The 17329-nt window shown below is 40.1% G+C and overlaps 1 protein-coding gene across 1 annotated transcript in view; it reads right to left on the bottom strand.

The window, feature by feature from the left end:
* Positions 1–1362: 1362 nt before the first annotated feature.
* XRCC4 (X-ray repair cross complementing 4) overlaps positions 1363–17329 on the bottom strand; it is a 131488-nt gene continuing 115521 nt past the window's right edge. The window contains exon 7 of the mRNA XM_054178238.1: positions 1363–1511. Within this exon, the coding sequence (XP_054034213.1) occupies positions 1363–1511 (149 nt within the window). The remainder of the gene's footprint in view (positions 1512–17329) is intronic.

Here is a 17329-nt window from a genome sequence, read left to right as displayed (position 1 = left end):
GCTGTCCAACTAAGTTTGTCACTTGCTCTAAATGCATTCTTTGCCAGTAGGGTTATACAGTGACCCACAGAAGCATACAGGAAACCTACAGAAATATACCATACCCTACAGAACATTGTATCAGTTGGCTTCAATTTATTTATCTCCAAGCTCAGGGCAGGTGTTGATCTGTTAGAGGGTAGGAGAGCTCTGCAGAGAGACCTTAATGGACTGGACAGATGGGCAGAGTCCAAGGGCATGAGATTTAACACATCTAAGTGCCAGGTTCTACACATTGGCCACAACAACCCCATGCAGTACTACAGGCTGGGGTCAGAGTGGCTGGAGTGTGGCCAGGCAGAAAGGGACCTGGGGGTACTGGTTGATAGTAGGCTGAACATGAGCCAGCAGTGTGCCCAGGTAGCCAAGAAGGCCAATGGCATCCTGGCCTGCATCAGGAACAGTGTGGCCAGCAGGAGCAGGGAGGTCATTGTGCCCCTGTATTCAGCACTGGTAGGCTACACCTTGAGTCCTGTGTCCAGTTCTGGGCCCCTCAGTTTAGGAAGGATGTTGACTTGCTGGAATAGGTCCAGAGAAGGGCAACAAAGCTGGTGAGGGGTTTGGAGAACAAGCCCTATGAGGAGAGGCTGAGGGAGCTGGGGTTGCTTAGCCTGGAGAGGAGGAGGCTGAGGGGAGACCTTATTGCTCTCTACAACTACCTGAAGGGAGGTTGTAGCCAGGTGGGGGTTGGTCTCTTCTCCCAGGCACCCAGCACCAGAACAAGAGGACAGCTGTGTCAGGGGAGGTTTAGGCTGGATGTTAGCAAGAAGTTCTTCATAGAAACAGTGACTGGCTGTTGGAATGGGCTGCCAAGGGAGGTGGTGGAGTCACCATCACTGGAGGTGTTTAGGAAGAGACTGGATAGGGTGCTTGGTGCCATGGTTTAGTTGATTAGATAGTGTTGGGTGATAGGTTGGACTTGATGATCTCAAAGGTCTTTCCCAACCTGGTTAATTTCTATTCTATTCTATTCTATTCTATTCTATTCTATTCTATTCTATTCTATTCTATTCTATTCTATTCTATTCTATTCTATTCTATTCTATTCTATTCTATTCCAGTCTGTCAGAGAAAAGAATTTCACCACTGTGACTTTAGAGGTCTATTAAACCCAATGGCTTCATTGGGCTTGCCAATTTAATATTCACATGTATTCAAAGTTGGGTAAAATCACTGTATATGACTATAAAGAATGCAACACAACAGTGCTCCACCTGAAAGATGAAAGTGCAAGAAAACACACACAAAAAAAGCCCAAACATGAACAACTAACCCTCTGACATCTGTAGATATAAAAAATATTTCAATACATTTAAAAACTGCTTACTTTTCCTTGTGTGGCAGTTCTGTCTCATAAGCAGCCACCTTAGCTCCTGTCCCAGCAGGCTTTGCTGTCCTTTGTCTCCGCTTTCTTCTTGGAGCGGTTTCAATGACATCTGGGCTACCCAAAATGGAATCCCTTCGTTCTGGCCCTGCCAAAAGGAAAAATACTAGAGCTGAAAAGAACTTGAATATGAAGTATTACAAGACAATTCTTAAAACATTTAATGTTTATTTTTATTAAAATCTCCACACTGCTCAGTCAGGTTTTGAGGGCAGCTGGTGTCAAAACAAACAGATGACGTAAAGGGAAATTCAAAAAGACCAAATTTAAACTAGAAAAATATCATTCCCTTGACTAAGCCACTAAGATAATTAAGGGACTGGAACTACCTTATGAAGAAAGGCTGAGAGAGCTGGGTCTGTTTAGCCTGGAAAAGAGGAGAATAGTGGGGGAAGGGCATCTAATCGAAATATCTAAAGGGTGAGTGTCAGGAGAATGGAGCCAGACTCAAGCATAAAAAGTAGTAACACCTGTGGAACAGGTGATCCTGGTTCAGATTAAACCTCTGACATTGACGAAGAGTAGCTGCAGTCTGAAAGGAAAATGGAGAATTCCTAACACATCCCAACCCATAACCTGTCTAGGCTTCCACTAACTGCTGAAGGTAAGTAAAGTTCAGGTTCATTTACCTGTGAATTTAACTTCCATCATCACTGCATAAGCTATGCTTTCACATCTGGTTTACACATAAATTATCACACAAAGACATAAAAGATGCATTTTCTAGTTAAAAAAACCAGCCCCTCTCTGCTTTGGCAATTATGTATTTGAAACTCCAATGTCGACAGCCAGATCCTTCCTTAAGCTAAAATCCTGCCTTACCTTGCTCTACATGCATTCAGAAGATATGTAGCCATTTTTATGCCAGCTATCAACATCCTGTAGCATGCTTTTGTTTGGTATGCCTGCTTCAGAAACAAAATCTTTAATTACTTTGAATTTTCAACATAATGATATCCAGAACAGCACACATTTCAACTGGAATATATTAAATAATAATGTGGTGACTGAAGCTGATGCTACTATGGCAACTTCCCTGATTATTACTTTCTGTGTGTTTTAGGAAGGTTTAATCTTCACATGGATGAAAGACACCATAATTTGAAAGGTTTTCACAGAAAGTAAATAATGGGTCCTATTCCTTCAGTCCTTTTACAGTCGTTATGCACATCTACTGAATATAGAACAGGAAGGAAATACACAACATACAAGAAACATTTTCATTGTTTCTCAAAAAATAGGTGTTTCTGACCAGGAACACTGGTGAATTAATTAAACATGGAAATGGAGATTGCCTGAAGCCACTGCAACCACTGCTTACAATGGAGCACATCCTTAAATACCAGAACTTCTTTGCTTCCACCAGCACTCACTATACTATATCAGACACAGACCTTTGTGGGGTGACAACAGGTTATTAGCTGACATATTTCCCAGGAACAAGCTAACAAGTCTCAAAGTCCAGTATAGACAAGATACATTGCCTTTAATAAATGCTGAAAGGGGTTAAATTACAGCCTGATTCTCCACAATACATTTTAACTAGATAGGCTTTTCCTGTGCTAAATGCTGGAAACATGTTTGTGATTGTTAGTTACTATATACTGGCAGTATACCCAGGTCAGTATACCTAACATTTACACTAACACTATTTTATATCTTCCAATATCAAGTCTTAAATTTGTCCCCTTCTTAATTAATACACATTGAAGAGCTGACTGTCAAGAACCAAACAAACTTGAGCAATTTTACTGCCATAGCTCTTACCCTTCCATGTTGTTCTTCACCTCCCACACAGTCAGCTTTTGCCGAAAGCAGATCTAGAGGTTAGCTACATACACAAAACTTACATAATGCTGATGTTAAATAAATAAGTTCTCCGTGCTTTTACCTGTGTATTATATAATGGTGCTCCTGGCCCTCATGCTCAGCATACTTTACCATTTAGACATAAACCCTGTTTGTCTCCTACAGCAGTTTCACTGGTGCTCAAGCAAGAAAAATGGAGAAGAAGCATTGCCTCTTTCTAGCATACTGCATCTGTGCTCATCTCAGGCTGGGAAAGGGTCTCTGCTTTCTACTGAACATCTCAGTCTAATCCCTTTTCTGCTTTTGTGACCTATTAAAACCAAACAGAATAAAAAATATTTACCTAAATGTTTTAAATAAACCTCTGCAATAAATTTCTGTTGTGAGAATGTTTACCTTTTCAGTGCTAAGAAGGAGACTTCTCATTCAGGCAGCCTAGAATGCAGTTTTACAAATAGTACCAGACTGTTTTGGACATAATGGTTGATCAATACAGATTTATTTATTTATTTATTTTGTTTGTTTTGTTTCTTCTAAGTCAAACTACCTCTCGGGTTAGAACTACTAATGAGAACATTGCATACCCTTGAAACACAAACTATCATGCATCACCAGAAGACTTTAAGCACACACTCTCTACTGCTGCCCAAAAATAATTCCCATTAATGAATTAATTTATAGTGCTTGAATAAAAGCCAATGAAAGCTTCAGAAAATATTATTCACTGCTTGACATAAAATCATTTGAAAAAAATGAGAGATAGTCTTGAACACAAACCTGGTTTTTCATGCTGAAAATGTTGACTGTCTAAATTTCATCACCATTTTAAGGCAGTAGCATTCCTTGACTTACCACAAAATTAAATTTAGAATAGAATAGAATAGAATAGAATAGAATAAACCAGGTTGGAAGAGACCTTCGAGATCATCGAGTCCAACCTATCATACAACACCATCTAATCAACTAAACCATACAACCAAGCACCCCATCAAGTCTCCTCCTAAATGCCTGCAATGATGGCGACTCCACCACCTCCCTTGGAAGCACATTCCAATAGGCAATCCTCTCTCTATGAAGAATTTCTTCCTAACATCCAGACTAATCCTCCCCTGGTACACCTTGAGACTGTGTCCTCTTGTTCTGGTGCTGGGTGCCTGGGAGAAGAGACCAATCCCCAGCTGGCTACAACCTCCCTTCAGATAGTTGTAGAGAGCAGTAAGTTCTCCCCTGAGCCTCCTCTTCTCCAGGCTAATCAACCCCAGCTCCCTCAGCCTCTCCTCATAGGACTTGTGCTCCAAGAACTTCTTACTTTGAAATTATGCAATGCCAAATGAATGAGAGTTACATATTTGAGAAGAAAAATACAAATTTAAATTCAGACAAGAATATTGTTTGAGGAAAGCCAGTTCACTGAAACACCTAAAGCAAGACATGTTGAGGAAGAAAAGGAAATTTCCCAATAAATATAAAATATACCTTGTGCAAGCAAATAACTGCAAGAAGCAAGATTGAGAAGAGAGCAAGAAAGGGAACCATAGTCCAAGTACTGAACACATTTGTGCTAAGAAGATTAAAGACCATAAATAAAAAACTGCTGATGGGGTTTTTTGCTGTTTGTTTTGAAAAGTGGTATTATTTGATGGTTAGAGGCGGTTTTCAGATCATCAAGTCCAACCTGTCACCCAACACCTCATGACTAACTAAACCATGGCTTCAAGTGCCACACCCAATCCCTTTTTGAACACCTCCAGGGGTGGTGACTCCACCACCTCCCTGGGCAGCACATTACAATGGCAAACAACTCTTTCTGTCAAGAACTTTATCCTCACCTTGAGCCTAAACCTCCCCTGGTGCAGCTTGAGACTGTGTCCTCTTGTTCTGGTGCTGGCTGCCTGGGAGAAGAAACCAAACCCCTCCTGTCTACAACCACCCTCTAGGTAGTTGTAGAGAGACTGTAGACTGGTTTAAGATAAGCAGTCCAGTTATAACTTAAAGTAGACTCTTACATTATTTTGATATATAGGAGTCAATTGTGTAAAAATGTATACCTTCCAATCTATCATATTCACTTTTCATTCTCTGCATATGTAATGAAATTTCTACAGCTTTGACTCGTTAATGACAGTGCTGTACTCCCTAAGATAACAGAATTCAGCTCCTCTCAGTACGAGCTGTAGTCTCAATAAAAGGAATAAAACCACGACTGAAAAGTTTAGCTTTGTTGTGAAAAATATGCAGAGAGCAAATCAAGCAAGAAAAAAATAGCAGAAGTAGAGTAGAAACAAATAAATAAAAATTTGCCTACAATGACCTAACTCTGAGATTTATTTATTTAAAATCAGGAGAGATTTGTAAAGGATACAGGCCTTTATATAACATGAGCTTCTGTCCTGGAGATTTTAACAACAGCAGCACAGAAGTCTGTCAGTTCTAACTTCTGTTCTGAATTAAAATTTACCTCATTACTTTTTTTCTTATGAAAATTTGTTCAGATATTAATAATGTGTCCAGAGAAGGGCAACAAGGCTGGTGAGAGGCCTTGAGCACAAGCCCTATGAGGAGAGGCTGAGGGAGCTGGGATTGTTTAGCCTGGAGAAGAGGAGGCTCAGGGGTGACCTCATTGCTCTCTACAACTACCTGAAAGGTGGTTGTAGACAGGAAGGGGTTGGTCTCTTCTCTCTAGCAACCAGCACCAGAACAAGAGGACACAGTCTCAAGCTGTGCCAGGGGAGGTTTAGACTCGAAGTGAGGAGAAAGTTCTTCACCGAGAGAGTCGTTCGTCATTGGAATGTGCTGCCCAGGTAGGTGGTAGAGTCACTATCCCTGGAGGTGTTCAAGAGGAGATTGGACGTGGCTCTTGGTGCCATGGTCTGGTGATGAGGTCTGTGGTGACAGGTTGGACTCGATGATCTTTGAGGTCTCTTCCAACCTTGGTGATTCTGTGATACTGTGATACTGTAACAATAGCCCCCCTCTCAGAACCCCCCTGATAACAGAACAGGATTTCCTGGTTGACTTCTGCCTAACTCCAAGCTGCGTGTGTTGCTCCATAGTGGTACTCAAATGAACTTTCAAGTTTTGTTGCCACTTCACCAAAGCAGATGATTTAACTTAAAATCAGTGCCTTGTTGAAGGACCTTGATATTTTCTGTAGAGTGGTTTCTCTGGGGAAAAAACAGGCTGCAGATACAACCACTGCGTCCTGCTTTTGCTTATGCACAGCACTGGCAGCAAATAAAGTAGTCCTGAAGAGGACAAAGTGGTCACCTCAAGAGCTCCAAGGCTGCCTGTGACAGCTGCTTCCCAAGTAACAAAAGGGGGAGAGAATAAAAAATTTTTAAAAATTGAAAAAAAAAAAAAAAAAAAGAATAAGAAAAGGAGCAGAACTCCTAACTTTAATCCTTTAATATAGTGTAACTTCAGTAACTTCTCAATCTCAACCTAATTCCTAAGGGATCACCATAGCTAATAGTAATTAGCATCTCTGACATTCTCAGCAGAGAGTCTCCTAAATGAATGGGTATGGAAATGATGTGTCTCACTGATGCAGGCAATTCTGCTAAGTAGGATTAAGGCATTCTTGACAGGCAATTTAGGGAACACCACTTCCACCTACAATGAAGTTATCTTGTATATATACATATTCCAGCCATAATCAGGCATCTTTCCTAACAAACAGATCCATTTAGAACACTCAGAGATCCAAAATTAAACACCACTATTTGTGGCCCACCCATATGCTCCAGTGAAAATAACAGGAAGGGGTCACTATTTTAATTCCAGGAAAACAGCAACAATCATCTCACATTTTCTTTTTCTGTTCTGCTTTATATTTAATTCTTTGTATAAATTTGGGTTTACTGTACAGCAGTCCCCTGGGACCTGAAGGCAGTTGAGACTGCATTTCTGTAAATGCTCTGTCAGTCAGTTATTAACGTTTATTTTTACAAAGAATATCTCCATGGGAAGTGTTTATGAAGGCACATTTTAAAACAACTCCAGCAAAAAGTTTAGATCCAGCTATACAAAACTTATAAATGGCATCCAGTTCAGTAAGGAAGTTTACATTTCACCCTGCTAGACTGTATCACAACTGGACAAAGCATCCTAAGTTTTAACATGTAGCCTTTTGTATTTGCAAAGCCTGTTTCTTTTCCTGATACCACCTTAGTTTCAAAAGCTTTTTCAGTGCAATTCTTCAATGAAAAACAAAACAAAACAATAAAAGAGCTTATTTGAAACTTGCAGGGGAAAATCATAAAGCTATACTAAAAAGCTGTTTGACATATGGTTTCCTCTCAGCTTATCTATTACCAGTTCATACTGTCCTGGAACTAGATGGCAAAGAAAATCAGGGTAAATTTGACAGGTAAATAATAAGTTTGGTCAGGAAGCATGAAAAAAGTCTCTTTAAATTTATCACAATATCAGAAGGGAGGGGGGAAAGAACAAAAAAAGGAATGTTTTTACAAAGATTTCTGAAGGAGCTCATTAATTTTAATAATTGAAACCATGACCTTTAATAGAAATCTCTCTCTTAAACTTTGATATGGAATATGTCAATGAACTGTATGTACTTATCAGATGAGATATTAATTTTCAATAATCCATACGGTGAGTTTTTTTATAGTCCTAGTAAAGCCATAATTCTAAGAATGTCATTGGTTACAAACATTGCCAAAAGTTATGATCTTTATGTAACAGCAATCTTGAAAATCCTCACAGTATACAGCTGTATGCCTATGTATTCGTAGTGTCTCCAGCCCCCAAAAATTAGTATCTGCCTTACAATACGAAGAGAAAGCTTTGTAATGCATTCAAGTCCTTCCTGAATTGGGTCAGGTGGAGGCTCCACTATGAAGCAGTGAAAGCCAAGACACTGTATTTTTGATACTGAAACCTACTAACAATTAAAGCTAGTTTCCATGCTTTACAGGTCCTTCACAGAAGCAATAGCATTGCTAGTGACTTGGACACCGCGGTGGTTTTTGACTAACCAAACGCTAGTTGTTGATGAGTTAGGCTGCTCAGCAACAGCATGCTCCAGATTGCCACTGATCCGCTGGAAGCCATGCAGTTTTAGAAATCCATCTCTGACACTCAAATCTTTTTTGCATCCCTGTATTAATGCTGCCTGATGAGGCTAATTTTTGTGTACCATGGTTGGATGCACCACTGTCTGGTGCAGCAGCACATCCAAGTTCAGGCAGGAGCACTAAAAAAGTTGTCATCCAAAAAGGTTTAGATGAGCTCACTGTCCCGGGTGTGACTGCTGGAGTCATCCTCTGGACTCTCTTGATGTCCTACTTGGATCATCTGTACCACCCAGGGTGGAGGTAGGAAGCTTCTGAACAGTGTCCCCAGGAGACATTAAACAGCATACAAATCAAGTAAATAAAACAACAAAACAGACAGAAGAATGAAAAACATGAACCTAAGGAAAGCTTTGGAAAATTTTCTAGGCTGTGATCTTTTGCTTCACTCTGAGGTGGTGGAGCCCAAAGTAATTTCTCATCAGGCATATAGAACATATACCTCATGGCTGCTGGAATTTCAATTGGCATAATTTTGCCCTAGAAAATCTTTCTGCCCAGCTGATTCAGGACCTGGCACTAACAGTGGTGGGCTTCCAAATACCACCTTAAGGCAACCCCGTGTGCTAGACAATACTGTTCTGCATGACTCCTGGTTGTGCAGATGTGGAGCCCGATTTTCAAAAGGCAGTCCTAAGGAGGAGTTTGAATAATGGCAACTGTATTACTGATTTCAAATCACTAAGAGATTATTTTGTTAACCCCTCTGCAAAATGGTCACCTGTAGTCTGTTTAGAATGTGAAGATAAAGTAACTGCTATTTACAAGCACTTGGAGACAGGGCTTCTGAACTAATACTAACATTAAGTCTTTTACTAATTCCCTTGGTAATATTTGTAAGAACTATAGCTATTCCTCTGATAATTCTATGATCAAAATCATGGGTGATGAAATACCTAACAGTGACTGGAAAGATCTGCAAGCAATGAAGTCTTTGTTTATAATTATTTTCTGTTTCTTTGGAGAATAGAATAGAATAGAATAGAATAGAATAGAATAGAATAGAATAGAATAGAATAGAATAGAATAGAATAGAATAGGACCAGGTTGGAAGAGACCTTCAAGATCATCGCGTCCAACCTACCATCCAACACCACCTAATCAACTAAACCATGCAGCCAAGCACCCTATCAAGTCTCCTAAACACCTCCAATGATGGTGACTCCACCACCTCCCCAGGCAGCCCACTCCAATGAGCAATCACTCTCTCTGTGTAGAACTTCTTCCTAATATCCAGCCTGAACCTCCCCTGGTGCAGCTTGAGACTGTGTCCTCTTGTTCTGGTGCTGGTTGCCTGAGAGAAGAGAACAACCTCTGCCTGTCTACAACCTTTCTTCAGATAATTGTAGAGAGCAACAAGGTCACCCCTCAGCCTCCTCTTCTCCAGGCTAAGCAACCCCAAATCCTTCAGCCTCTCCTCATAGGGCTTGTGTTCTAAGCGTCTCACCAGCTTTGTTGCCCTTCTCTGGACATGCTCCAGCAACTCAACATCCTTCCTAAACTGAGGGGCCCAGAACTGGACACAGGACTCAAGGTGTGGCCTAACCAGTGCTGAGTACAGGGGCACAATGACCTCCCTGCTCCTGCTGGCCACACTGTTCCTGATCCAGGCCAGGATGCCATTGGCCCTCTTGGTTGCCTGGGCACACTGCAGGCTCATGTTCAGCCTACCATCAACCAGCACTCCCAGGTCCCGCTCTGCCTGGCCACTCTCCAGCCTCTCTGACCCCAGCCTGTAGTACTGCATGGGGTTGCTGTGGCCAATGTGCAGAACCCAAAAGAAAGCACTAGGTTGCCCTTCTTCTTGAATAGATGTTAGATTACCTAATCTGTCCTCCTGGAAAAGTTAGCTGATACAGAAGATCATTATCTTTACACACATACTTTATTCTCCAAGACCTCTGCAGAGACCATGAGGCTGGAGAGACCTACCTCTATGTACCGAAGGTAGCCTTAAAACACAAATGTGAGTTGCACGTGGGCCATAACCTACCCAGTGCCCTGAAGCTGCACTATAGTGCTTTAAAATAGCTGGAGCTTAGATTCTTATGCCATGAGAATGATCTCTTTTCCCGTTAAACAATTTTTGAGGAAATCAGTAGGACTCAAGGGAAGTCACAGGCTGCAATAACCCTGTAAAATTCATGTTCTCATAATGATGCCATTCTGTGGTGGAAAAATTACCACACTCTATCAGCAACTTTATTGTGTGGTACCTTCCAAGATGCCTTAGTTTTAAATATATTTTTTTTCCAATGATATTATAAAATCCATTTTTAGGAGTATAGATATTTCTACTGTAGGTTGAAAAAATATTTCAGGTAGGAAAGTCCAAAATTAAAATTATTTGGAAAGGAACCTCACTTGCCCATATTTTTACTGTATATTAGTAAGGATGTATAGTCATTTTAGGAAAAATCACTACATTCATATCAGAATCTATTTTGTTACTTATATTGTTTATATGGCAAGATACATATGTGGTCTTATCTGTTTTGTTTCAGACAAAAGGACAAGATTTCAAGCTTCAAGATAATTTATTCTAAAAGTTAGTGACACAAACACTATGTCCCTTCATACATAACACCTACATTAAAACTGTCCTTGCATATCAACAGACATAATTAATGACTGAGTAGAGCCTCATAATTCAAAATTTTGTGATCAAAGGAAAAATGTTGAAGAAGCACTACAGGAGTAAAAAGGAAATGGAGCATCTCCTGCAGTTTTTACAGTGGTTCTACATCACTAACAATACTATTGTAAGCAGTCAAGGGTGGCTGCCTACTCAGAAATGTAGTAACGTGCTTTTTACTTCTAGTTGATTCCTTTATTTTAGTTCTGTCTACAGTTGTGGTAATTGAAAGTCATCATCACTACTTGGCTGTTTTGTAGTTAGTTTGAAAATATTTAATTTCATCATGCTCCTAGGGAATATTTCTTACTTGCCAATATTTGAGTAAGACTTGGGTACCTAAGCATGGATAAAATCTTCATGAAACTATAAACAGAATGATGTTTAATCTTCTTTTTTGTTTCCCCCCAACCCTACAATCTTCTGGCATCCTATACTGCAAAGAATTTCCTAAACATCAAAGCTACTCAACACACAGGGTCCTGCACTGCATTGAGGCACAGAGAATCTGCTCTTGATCCTACTGCTGACATTCATGAATATCCACAGTTTGTTAACCATGAGTAATGTTTACTTGACTTTTTAAAATATCTTGTTGCTTAGGAATGAAAAGGATCATACAAGCCAGGTCCAAAGGGCAGAGACACCTCTATAAAGAGGTATTATTACTCCTGTAAACACCTATTACATGCAATCTGAATAGGGACACTGGAGGATGGAGAGGGCGGGGGCTAATCTGTGGAGAAAATGGTCAGTCTTGGGGTGGGTAAGTGTCATGAATTGAGCTGAACCTGCTGCTGTTACTCATACAGCATTATGTCCCCTCATTAGGGGACACAGTCTCAAGCTGCACCAGGGGTGTTTAGACTCGAGGTGAGGAGAAAGTTCTTCACCGAGCGAGTTGTTCGTCATTGGAATGTGCTGCCCAGGGAGGTGGTGGAGTCACCATCCCTGGAGGTGTTCAAGAGGAGATTGGACGTGGCACTTGGTGCCATGGTTTAGTCATGAGGTCTGTGGTGACAGGTTGGACTCGATGACCCTCGAGGTCTTTTCCAACCTTAGTGATACTGTGATACCATGCTGCAGTTCTGACAGCTTCAAAAAATGAAAAGTGCTAACTGGAGCAAAGTATTATGGGGTTTGAAGTTCAGTTTGCAACATAGGAAGCTTCCTGTTGTGGTTGCTGCTTCTGGGGTCCTGGTGCTTGGGCGTGGTCTCTTTTCTGCAGTCATGGCAGTAGAAAGAGTTGGAGTCAGATAGCTGCTGAGTCTGGTTTTCTGTTTTATTCTCGTTTGTTTTCCCTGTGTATTTCACTGCGTTGCTGTGCAAATAGGCTAAGCTAAGGTAATCATGTATTGCATTATTAGATTAATTAAATTATTAGCTAAGGCAATTACACATTGTGTTTATGGTATCTTATGTTATGTTAAACTCTTATCTCTTTATCTCAGCCCGGGTTTGTGTGTGTTACTCTTCCCCTCACTTTTGTGTTGGGGGAGCAGCCGGTTTTGCCCTTGCACTAACATGGGGTGGTGAAAGCAGCTGTCTTAAGCCAGTTCAATTTTGGCAGGAGACAAAAAAGGATGGAGATAAAGAAGAGGAGGATTCAGTTATGGCTTGAAGCTTGTTAAGAAAGTTTTGTCTAAGTTTTCTTGTGTATTTTTTTTCCCTTTTCCGTCGTGTGCTGTGTTTCCTTTCCGGGAGCCCACGTGCTGAGGTGCTGTACATGCTTGCGGTGGTGCAAGGAAGAAGAAGCCTAAAGCAGTTTTCAAAGGATAAGGATGAACTGGGGAACAAGAGAAAGAGCAAGCTGTTTGCTCAATCAGCTGTTAAGTTCATTGGGCATGAGAAAAGGGCCAGTTTTGTCATGCAAGGCTCACCTACAAATAAAGTTGGGATCTAACAGCCCAGTAAGCCACTCTGATGGCCAATATGGTTCTTCAGCATTTGACAGATGTGTTATTATAATCTTTCAATCAACACTGATAGTAAACAGTTGAAAGAATAAAGCCTAATTAATATAACCAAACAGTACTAGTGATAGGATCAAAGGTCATGCCAAAATTATATACTGTGTAATTAAGAAAATAAATGTAGACATTGAAGGATGAGAACAGTGTGATTTTTGAGTTTGAAAAGTAAACCTTTCAAAGAGTAAATCACTGCCTAAAGTATTCAGTGCCTTGAATACTGAAGTGAAAAACTGGGAAGTTAGACACAGCTCCAAGAGACATCCTCAGAAAAACCTATGCTTGGCTCCAGCTTCAGTGCTGACTGCTGTAAATTTTGGGTGAAGCCCATAAGATTTAGTACTGCCTTCTTTTCCAGCTATTCCCCTTTCCTCTTTCTGCTTTGTATTGCAGTGACTAGTAAAAGGAGGTCATTGCCTGACAATGACTACAGAAGGGTCTTGACAGAATTACAGTCAGAACCCATTCCTTCTGAAAGACTGTTTTATGAGCAGCTCGTGCCCATTACAAATAACCTTGCCACAAGAGATTTTTAGAACATTTATTTATAAGGTGCTTTTTGTATCTCTCTCTATTGTTTTCCCCCAAATGTATACTGACCATCTGATGCATCTCCAAACTCTGGGAATCACTTTCTTATGCTTGCTGTGAAACAAGCAAGCTGACTGGAAGTCTGAAACGTTATTCCCTAGCAAAAAAGCTCTATTTACATCATTAGCTTTCCAGAACCCATTTATTTCTATTGAAATTAATATAAGACCTCCACTAAACCAAAGACATAGCTGTTAGCTACCCTTTTTCTTTTCTTTCTTTTCTCTTTTTTTTTTTTTTTTTCTCTTCATACAGTGTTTTCAAAAGGCTTTTCATGCTGTGAATTTAAAGACAGCATTTAAGATGTCATTATGGCATGTCTTTATATACAGCTGCCATTAAGGCCTTTGTAATGGATTTAGAAATGATGAACATAGAAGGTGCATGTGTCTCAGTTAGACATGACATTAATGTTCTTATGGCAGATGCACTGGCACAATTTCAATCAACATCACAGGGTAATTTTGCTGTGGAAAATGCTACAGGTAATCTTGGTTACTCTAAGAGGTTCTGAGAATATATTTAGAGAAATTTAAAGTTCTCAATAGGTACTTTGAGAGCAGCAATACATTAATATTTATTATAGCATTTACTTAGCAATGAACGTGAAATCTGATCGTTTACAAGGCATTAATGCAAGATGAACAAAAGAAAATATCAGTCAGCACGTCTTAAACAGAATCAACAGACTGGTTAATCTCTAACAACTTCTATTTAGATGCTTTCAGACACTTACAATGCAGTTCACAAGACATGTACCCAGAACCATTTTAGTGTTTGTTCATCACTTACAACTCTCTGTGAATGGATCATACAGCTTATGACAGGATTCAAGACCTGTGTTTACATTCAGACCCAGGCTATTTTAATTCATCAGGCCCCTGGACATCTGAGGGGCTCTCAAGATCTGGTTGGGTTGTGCACATGTGCAGAGGTCATCAATAGCAGACCACAGCCAAAGGTGCACTTAGAAAAGAGCTCAGGTTCAGAAGCTTTAACCTATGTCACAAAATCATCTATGAAACACATTGTCAATCTGGAAGATACTTTAAGGAAATGCAATGGTGAAAATGAATGGCAGAAGACTATGGCAAAGAGCCTGGCCCCACATTAATCAGACAATAAAGATGCACAGCCAGGATGCAAAATGAAGTAATTGTGTGGTGTGATGGTAAGAGTCACAAGCAGACTGTTATACAGAACTGGCTTTGTTCCCCTGGGATCCACTAACTCTGGGATAGTCTTTCCATATGGCAAAAACTCCACTCCTCAGCAAGAAGAAACAGGATCACGCCCTGAGCTGTGCTAATGTTCCATGTATCCTTCCCCAGCCTATGTCCCTACAAGTCACCAGGCAAAAGAGACCAGGCAAATTCTTTATTAAAATAGAAATGACAGGTTTCTGATTGCTTAAATCAGCAAACCTACTTGATAACATAAACCAACATGTGTTGAAGCCTAGGAAACATGCTGTTTTTTTTCTGATAAAGAATCTTACTGCTAAGCCTTTCTGATAATCAGACCAGCCTTTTGCAGTGCAGCACCCTGATAAATCACTTAAGGTTAGAATATAGTTTGGACTGGCAAAGTGTCATGCAATTCTTCCATCCCACCATCACCATGCAGTGATTCTAAAAAAGCCCAACCAACTAGAGATATCTATATATAGAGATAATTTATGGTTGTTTAATATTTTATGCAAGCTAAAAATATCTGTATGTAAGAAGAAAAAAGTTTTCTATATTTAATGCATTTTGTAGTTTCATTACAATGAGAAATTCTCTCATGCACCTTTACCACCAAAAAATAATTTGTACTATCAAGGCCCTGTGGAGGTTTAAATACTTCCTGGCATTCCTCCAGCATAACAGCCACTGTGGTGGGAAGGTATCATTACAAAAAGTAATATGGTCTCCCTGCAACTAAAGAAAGCTTAGAGAAAAATAGGATTTAAATACAAAGGGTGCAAATAACACACTCATTTCCCCACCACAACACAGCTCAGGCCTAATCTACAGACACTGAGTTTATCAGAATTACAGTCCAGAAGATGACTGAAGAACAGAGGACAACATCCTTCCTTTGCACAGGGCAAAACCACAAATATGTGTGCAGATCATTCAGTGTACATGCAAATAAATGCATGGAGATTAATTCCATTCCATTCTTGCTATTCAATTCTGTTCTATCCTATCCACAAGAAAAAGAAACTTTTATCATCTATGAAATAGAAGACAAGGGGAAAAGGCAGCATGGTAGCAGTTACCATATGAGAGAACAGCAAAGGCAAGCAAAAAATGCATTCAGCAAATGGCACTGGCGGATTAAAAACCTTTTTGGTTGCAAAAGCTGCTCCCACACTTAGAAAGAAACACGATAAATCACATATGCATTGCTCAAAATTAAGAAGAAAAAACTTCCTTTTTTTTTTTTTTTTAATCACTATGGTAGAATCCTCAGACAATTTAACAGGCTGTATTTAGACTGAAAAGAGTTTCCTCTGGCACCCTGCTGCAGGGAGAATATCAAGGGATAGTCACTGTGAGATAAACCACATAGTAAATTCTAGTGATGAAATACTATAAAAACATGTTGTCTTCAAAGGAAGAATGTTAGTGGGCTATTTCCAGCAAAAGCTGCTGAAGATGTTAGAAAGCATGCATGATTTTATGACACTTTCTGAAGAACTAAGCTGGGGAAGCGGGGGAAGGCATTTCAGGCTACAAAGACTTAAAAAATTAAGTTCACTAACTAAAATCAGAGTAAGGTTAAATGGCTGATGTGTGGGATGACAGAAAGACACAGGGAAGTTCTACAAGCAGAAAATGTTGTATCATTTGTGGGTTTTTCTAGACAGAAAAAAAAAAAAGGTGCAACAGAAAATCATGGTAACATATTTTCTCACACCACAGGCTACATCTTGAGTCCTGTGTCCAGTTCTGGGCCCCTCAGTTCAGGAAACATGTTGACTTGCTGGAACGTGTCCAGAGAAGGGCAACAAAGCTGGGGAGAGGTTTGGAGAACAAGCCCTATGAGGAGAGACTGAGGGAGCTGGGGTTGCTTAGCCTGGAGAAGAGGAGGCTCAGAGGAGACCTTCTTGCTCTCTACAACTACCTGAAGGGAGGCTGTAGCCAGATGGGGGTTGGTCTCTTGTCCCAGGCAACCAGCACCAGAAGAAAAGGACACAGTCTCAAGCTGCACCAGGAGAGGTTTAGACTGGATGTTAGGAAGAAGTTCTACACAGAGAGAGTGATTGCCCATTGGAACAGGCTGCCCGGGGAGGTGGTGGAGTCATCATCATTGGAGGTGTTTAGGAGGAGACTTGATAGGGTGCTTGGTTTAGTTGATTAGGTGGTGTTGGATGATGGGTTGGACGCGATGATCTTGAAGGTCTCTTCCAACCTGGTCTATTCTATTCTATTCTATTCTATTCTATTCTATTCTATTCTATTCTATTCTAACTAATTCTATTCTATTCTAATTCATTCTATTCTATCTTACAAGCGTTCATGCCATCCTAAATAGCATGACAGCTTGATCCTTAGAAATAACAACACTGGTATTACATAATACTAAAATTTTTGTCTTTAACTACTATTGTTTCTAACTAGCATAATACTTGTCTAAAAAGAGAACCTGTGGTTTTATTTTGTTGGGATTGATTAATCGTTATTATGCTGGTACAGCTGATTTTTAAAAAAAAATAAAAAATTAAAATCCCAAAGAATTCTAAATCAGACATTAAAAAAAAAATGTTTTCATTCCTTGTCTGCTCAAGTTTCAGGAGGGAAGTCTTCACAGTGCTGCC

This window comes from Dryobates pubescens, chromosome Z (genome assembly GCF_014839835.1).
Source record: "Dryobates pubescens isolate bDryPub1 chromosome Z, bDryPub1.pri, whole genome shotgun sequence".
NCBI classification, from domain to species: Eukaryota; Metazoa; Chordata; class Aves; order Piciformes; family Picidae; genus Dryobates; species Dryobates pubescens.
Note: the sequence above shows the minus strand (reverse complement) of the source record. Positions and strands in the feature narration are given on the sequence as shown.